A 7,627-nucleotide genomic window follows, 5' to 3' on the forward strand; every position below is an offset into this window, starting at 1 on the left:
CGGAGGTGTCCGAGACCGTTGTGGGCACCCCAACGCGTGATTATATCTTATGAAGAATTATCCAAGTTTTCCATCAAAATGCTCGTCCCCTCCGTAGTCGTACCAAGGTAGACGCCGCGGCCAAAGCCGGGCAGTCACGAGTAGACGCCACGGCCAAAGCCGGGCAGTCACTACAATGGCAGTTGATACTCGCGAAAGCGACCAACATGCTTAGTAGACGCCAACCGGGCAGTCACTACCAATGCAGTTGATACTCGCGAAAGCGACCAACATGCTTAGGAACGTATAAGTACAGTTGAGAAACGCAAATCTGGCCGCCTCGGCCAATCCGGGAGTGGCAGAGGAAGCGATCAATATGTCTACAGATACGAACGCTGTCGAGCCGTAACCTCGATTGCCCCGGCCAAAGTCGGGAGTAACGGGGAACAACGACCGATACGCTAACATGTTCACAACGGCAGTTGGGAAGCGCAAATCTGACCGCCTCGGCTAAGACCGGGAGTGGAGGAGGAAGCGACCGACATGCCAACATGTTTAAAAACACGTTTACAACAACAGTTGGGAAGCGCAAATCTGACCGCCTCGGCTAAGACCGGGAGTGGAGGAGGAAGCGACCGACATGCCAACGTGTTTAAAAACGTTTAAGTACAGTTAAGATACGCATTCTAACTGCCTCGGCCAAGCCGAAGGTAAAAACGAAAAAAAGCGCTCAATATGTTTAAAAACGTAAGGAGACAACTGAATGGAGGATTGAGACCAAAGCCTCGGCCAAGCCGAAGGCAAATAGATAAACTTTATTAAAAATGTTTACAGGTGGGGCAAAACAAAGTCGACGGCCGTCCCCATAGGGATAGCCTAAACACAACCTACCAAAGTTTAACAAAAACAAAAAAGTACAACAAAAGGTTACAGACATTAAGACTTGAAGCGCCAAAAGGATGGCAGGGAGGAAAGACTCAATAGTTGGCCCCCGAACAGCTGAAGCTGTCCGAAGGACCGGGTGAATCTGGTGACGACCGCCCGTCTCCCTATGCTTGTTGCTGCTCGCCACCGGTAGTAGTAGCAGCATCACCAACGGTGGGCGGCCCAGAGGATGGCTTGGCAGCTTTACTTGCCTTTGCCTTCTCAGCCTCCTCTCTGGCCTCCTTCACCTTAGTATCTCGGGCCGCCTTATCCGCAGCCTCCTGAGTGGCCTTCGCCGCCTTCGCCTCATTCGCGGCCTTGGCCTCCGCAGCAGCCACCTTCTCATCAAGAAGCCTGTTAAAATCTTGCCACGGGAAGGAGCCTTCAGGAAGGAGCTCTTTAATTGCATCCCTAGTAGCATCTTCAGCTTGGTCCAGGTACCGGGCACACATGTCAGGGATGATGACGGTTTTCAGCGTCTCAATGTCCTTCTCCCTCTGAGTAAGGATAGCCTTTGTGTTCTTATGCTCCTTCGCCTCGGCCGAATGCAGGGACTTCCATGTCTCCCTCTGCTCAACCATAGCCTGATAGCCGCCCTCAAATTTGGTTTTCTCCTCCCGCAGCTTAGCGGCATCAGCCAATGTAGCCTCAACCTTGGCTCTCTCGACTAGGACCGCCTTCCCAGCTTCCTCCTTAAGCTTTCGCTCAGCGAGGAAGTCCTTCATGGCGGCCTGGAATTCCTTCTTCGTCCTCTCGGCCTCCTTCTTAGAAGCAGCAAGCTCGAGCCTAAGCCGTTCAAGCGCAGGGGCAGCTTGAGCCATGACCTTTTCCTGCTCCATAATATGAGCGCCGGCTAGTTCAGTCCACTTCACCAGCCTCTTGGACAACCTTATGCCTTCCGCCCTAAGCTGAGCGGGGGAAACCTTCTGGGATGAAGAGTCGACGGTGACATTTTGATCGCCTGTCTGCACAGGCTGCTTCTCCAATTGCCGTTCAGTGAGAACGACAGCCGGCGACGGCTGATCTACAAAAAACCCAGACAAAGCATCCATGTCAACATTCATTGACATGTCAGAGAGCCTGTCATCAGGAATGCCCAATGAACCTGCTAAATCCGAGCCATGGGTTAGATCCGTACCAATCTTAGCCTTCTTGGGCAGAGGGCCGGCTGGCCCCTTTTCTTTCCCGGCCCCGGTAACAGCAGCAGCGGCAGGCGTTGCCTCTTTTCTCTTATTTGAAGGAGGAGGACCCTCCACAACGGTGACCTCCTCTTCAACATTGACGACCACCTGCTCCTTTTGGACTACGGGGATTGAAGATTGAGCTGGAGTTGACGCCGTTGCCGCCGTAGACGTTGTTTTTGGTCTCCGCCGCGGCATGTTACCGCCAATCTCCGCTTGAGCCGCCGCCACATCCATTGCCTTCATCGCCTGCTCCATAAGTTCGTGAGGGGCCGGTCTGCGATCACGTGGCGCGGCCTTAGGATGCAGCTCAACAACTCTCCCGTCCTGGTCAAGTCCCAACCTCTTGAGGACGGAGACAGACAGATCCCGGCCAAATCGATCTGCAAAAGAAACAAAGCAGGAGTTAAGCAAAAGAAATAAACCAAGGCTCAAATACAGAAGCATAAAAAGCAAAGGTGGGCCTCATACCGACCCCACTCACCCTGGCCGAGGGCCGGTATGAGGCCGACGTGGCAAAGCAGCTCGTCTTGAAGAACGATCTGCGTCGGGGGCATCCATCCCTTCGGCGTGCCATCCTTCTAAGCCTCAAACAGCCTCATTGCCCGCGTTTCGTCCTCATTAAGATAGACCCTCTTGGCGTCCATCTTAAGCTTACTACGGGAGACATATTTATCATGCTCCCCCTGACTCTCACACCGCAAATTGACGCGGCTCTGAAAGGACCGGGGCAGCGGATAGTCCTCCGGAACCTCGACGTATACCCACCGCCCCTTCCAGTCCTTGCAAGATGTCAGCTTGGAAACGGTAACATAACCCGCCTCCGTCTGCACGCTGTACCACCCCGTGCCACCTAGGGTAGTCTGCCGAAGATGATGAAGCCGGCGGAACAGGTTAACCGTTGGGGCCTCCCCCTTATAGAGACAAAGCCACACGAAGCCAATAATCGTCCTGATGGCCAACGGATGCAGTTGTGCCACGGCGACATTCATGGCTTTAATTATGGCAGCAACGTGTGCATTAAGAGGAAACCGGAGCCCATACTCCAGGTGTCTGATGTACACGCCGATACAGCCTTCGGGAGGGCAACAGACTGCCTGATCACCCTTAGGGACAACAATTCTATACCCCCTGCCGAAGGAGTAATGATCTTCAAAAAGTTCAGGCCCGGAGACAGAGGCGAACTTGTTTGTCCAAACGCGATCAGGATTGATCGCGCAGGCGTCGCCGTGCCACGAGAAATGCGGCCTCTTTACATCTGATTGGGTCGCCTCATCATCGTCATCATCAAAACCCTCCAAAAATTGCTCATCAACTTCAGGAGAAGGCGACTTGGGACCCCCAAACCCTATCGGGGTGACAACCAGTGGCTCCTATTCATCAGGACGCGACGGTTCGCCCCCCGGCGCAGAGGTACTGGGTTGAGCATCAGCAGAAGACATGGTAACAATAAATACTTAAATAAAAGTTGGGAAAAATTTGTTTGTTTACCTTGGAAGAAAGTGTTACGCCGAGTAACGCTTCGACAATAAGAGAAAGAAAACTCTTCGAAAAACTAGAGAGAAATTTTTTTTTTTTTTTGAAGAAATGAAGATTGTGCGGAAAATTGAGGGGCACACTGCTCTATTTATAGAGCAAAGCCCATGAGGCGGACCAATCAGGGCAAAGCCCATGAAACGTCCCCCAATCAATGTCAAGCCACGTGTCAAGCATGCAGCCACGAAATGTCAATCGACATACAGTTACCAATCTTCTTCGACACGCTCCTTGGTATCTACTTGCCACCGGCCAGCTGATCAACCAAGCTTGGCAGCACCGGCCGGGGGCAATCAAAAGCACACGGCACCCTCAACCTTGGTCTCGGCCAGCGCCATTTTCTTTTCCACATTTGATGTCCGTTACACATCCATGTGGAGGGGGGATATGGTACGGCCTGAACAGAACCAAGTCGAGGAAGAAGTTCAACTTGCGCAGAATACGCTCAACACTCATCGAAGGTCCATACCACGGCATAGACTACGCTGGGGGCAAATTGATGGGGCATATTCTGCACCCGCTGACCGAGTCAACATATTGAGCAAGGTCAAAACCAAAAGACAGCAAGTCAACGTATTAGACAGCCTAACCGACGCAGCCTGTCGGCCTGTCACTTGGGTCTCGGCTCGGTAACTAGCCGGCCGAGAGGCAAATCCGCGTACTCACATCCAGTCCCCTCGGCATGGAGTCAACCAGGCCAGCCGGCCTGCCATGGGTCCCTCGGCCGAGGGTAGAACAGTCTTTCCACCTGCTCTGCCACTTGGCCACTACGTGACAAAAGGTGAAAGTCTATAAATACTCCACTTCTCTCATTGAGAAAAGGATCCGAAAACTATCCCAAAACTCACTAATAATCTGGTATAAACTCCCTTATCTCTCTACAATATATACTTTGCCAAGTAACACACAACTTATCTCTTTAAGTTTACTGACTTGAGCGTCGGAGTGAGTACGCTCGGTACCAAGCCGAGCCCTCAGTTTGTTCATCTTTACAGGAGAGAGCGAAAGGAAGAGACAAGCAACGACATCATTCAACAAGCTTACGTGGTCATAATCCTGCTCCGGAATTACACCCGGAACATTAACAAACATCAAAGTCTAATCGTTAATTTTCAGCACAACCTTAGTAAATGGAAGAACAATCTACGAAATCAAACAAAATAATCAATCAATGCTACTCAACAGGAAGATTAACACTATATGCTAACTTAATAATTTGCAGAAAAACCTCAATTAATCGACAACCAATCTATGAAATTACCAAATCAATCACATTAATCAATCGATGCATCTCAACAACAAAATTAAGTTAACTAATGCACAAAACTAGCCGAAAACTAACAATTAAATAATCAAACTTCAATAACAACAAAAAAAGTGTGCGGAAGAAATACTATAAAATGTAGAGTATATCTAACACCAACAGATCAAATATCACAATAAAAAAAGTATTTGATGCAAATGTTGTTTTTTATTGAGTATATTATGGAGGGTTCGCAAATATGATATGTAGATGATGGTCATGTGAATGAAAATGGTAAAGAGGATGAATTGGAAGAAATTAATGGGATTCTGGTGTGCTGGGGAAGAAGAGAAAGATTAATGTTATTTTCATATAGAGTAATCGGAAATTAACGTGGTACCTCGAACTTTGCCATTTTGCACGTGGTACCCAACTTTTTAACTTTGTGTACATAATATCCTACATGTTTAATTTTTATGCACAACATACCCTTTTTGTCGCTATAAAAAAATTCAATTTCCATAACTCCTAGACCGGAATTCAGAATAGGCCAATTTTTTTTCCTAAAATGATTATCTCGTCATAATCTACAGTTTGAGAAAAAAAATTAGTTGACTGACATTTTATAGAGTTTTTTTTAAAGAAAATATCAAATCAATCATATGTTCGATCTTAAATTTCCAAATGACAATTTTTGTTTTACCAATTTATAGATCTCGAAAAGGTAATCAATTTGAAAAAAAAAATAGTCAATTCCGATTTTTGGTCTATGATTTAAGCTCATTTAAAAATTTTATGAATGATAAAAAAGGCATATTATGCTTGAAAATCAAATCTTAAGGATATCATGTGCATAAACTTAAAAAGTTGGATACCACGTGCAAAATGGCAAAGTTTGAGAATACCACGTGAATTTTCCGTCGAGTAATTAAAATAGGTGAAGAAAGATGAGGGATAAAAGATAATAGATGTGAAAGTTGGGTATATCCGTAGTTAAAATAAAGTCGGGAGTATTTTAAGAAGTGCCCTAATAGTTTGGGGTATTATCATTAAATAATCCTATTTATTTTTAATAGTATTCCTTAAGTATGGTGACAAAGACAAAGGGAACATTATAGCGAATAAGAAGAAGTATATTTGAGTGCCCTTATTTCCCATCTATATTTAAAAGTGGTCGTTTTACCATATACTCCATAATAAATAATTATAATGCAAAACATTACAGCAGATTAATCCATTAATCCATTACACATTACTTAATACGGTTTATGTTGCTTATAATCAAAAGATTTGATTTAGACACTTTCCGAAGATTGGACCGGCACGCAAATGATGACCTCTACCTAGAAGAAACCGGATTAAGAACTCTAGCAAAACCATGAAGAACACCACCACCATAACCGTTACTAGAATGAAACCCTATACACCCAAACAATCCTTGCCTATACGGCAAATACGTCTTCTTCCTCATCTCCTCCGCCTCCGCTCTCTTCGCCGCGTAATGCATCTCATGCGCTGATCTCCTCTTCGCCGCCGCCGCCGCCTTCTTTACTTGACCTTCCTTCCCTCCGCCTCCACCACCGCTCTTCTTCGCCTCAACCGCCGATTCCGCCACCGCAGCATCGCCGTTCGTCTTCTTTTCCTTCGCCGGCGAAAACGAGATATTTTGCCAGAACTTACTGTTACTCCTTCCTTCACTCTTACTCCGCAGAAAATCCTTGAGAAATAACCATCGCTTCGAGCTTCTCCCCGCCGACGAACACCTCGACGATGATGAAGATTGTTCTCCATTTTTCGTCACATTTTCTTCGATTTTCTCGCCATCCATTTCTATTTCCGACGTTTTTTCCGGTGTCGATTCGGTAAGCCAGTCGAACGGCGTCGTATTACGAAAAGGAGACATTGATCGAGTTCTCCGTCGTGATTTGCTTCGTAATCTCAAATCCCTAGGAATTCTTATTTCATCGTCTTGATTAGTATTAAGATGAGCGGAGAGCTTCATCGGACGGATCTGACCGTTGAGGAACAACTCGTCGGCGGTAGACATTGACTCACCGATTTCCGGCGAGTTAGTCGAGTCGAATCGGTAGGAGAACTCGAACTCGAACTCGAACGAGGCGGCAGACGAAGAAGCGTCGGAAGTCGCCGGAGCTATGGCGGACCTACCGGTGCCGTCGTCGATAGTGAGGCCGTAGTGCATGGGGCTGGTGGGAGCGCTGTGGAAAAAAAACGACGTCGTTTGGTTGAGAGGACTAGAAGGTGCGCTGGCATATGGAGTGGAGTAGTTGCTGTCGTCGTAGTAGTAGCCGTTGTCGTCGTCATTGTTGGTTTCGAGAGAAACGACGTCGTTTGATGGGGTGGTTGTGGTAATGGTGTTGGTGTTGGAGTTTGGAGAGTCGAGGTTAGCGTCCATGGTTTTCTGTGAAAAGTGGAAAGTGCAATGTTGAGAAGGGCAACTAAGGTTTAGTAGATAGATAGTGTTGACATTTATTAGTATGGGCAAGTGGGTGGGGAATATGTAGACGGTCTCAAGTTCTCAACATATGTTCCTCATTACGTTATATGCTTATATCCGTTTTAAGTGAAATGTATTGAGAGAATAGCAAAATAAGTTGTTCCATCTATACAAGTGAAGTGATATTTAACCTATATTATGGTTAAGATGGATATTCATTTTAAATAAGACCTATTGCAATACAATACTCAAAAAAGAGAGAAAAGAATATTTTAAGTTATATAAATTGTGTCATGTCGTGCTTGGGGT

General features: G+C 46.7%; 1 protein-coding gene across 1 annotated transcript; it reads right to left on the reverse strand.

Moving 5' to 3' along the window:
* Positions 1-5,876: 5,876 nt before the first annotated feature.
* Positions 5,877-7,400, reverse strand: LOC141647440 (uncharacterized). The gene has a single exon (XM_074455618.1). It carries the CDS (start codon positions 7,274-7,276, stop codon positions 6,203-6,205), a length of 1,074 nt encoding a protein of 357 aa, XP_074311719.1. The 5' UTR covers positions 7,277-7,400; the 3' UTR covers positions 5,877-6,202.
* Positions 7,401-7,627: the final 227 nt, after the last annotated feature.

The sequence above is a fragment of the Silene latifolia genome, chromosome 3 (assembly GCF_048544455.1).
Source record: "Silene latifolia isolate original U9 population chromosome 3, ASM4854445v1, whole genome shotgun sequence".
Lineage (NCBI taxonomy): Eukaryota > Viridiplantae > Streptophyta > Magnoliopsida > Caryophyllales > Caryophyllaceae > Silene > Silene latifolia.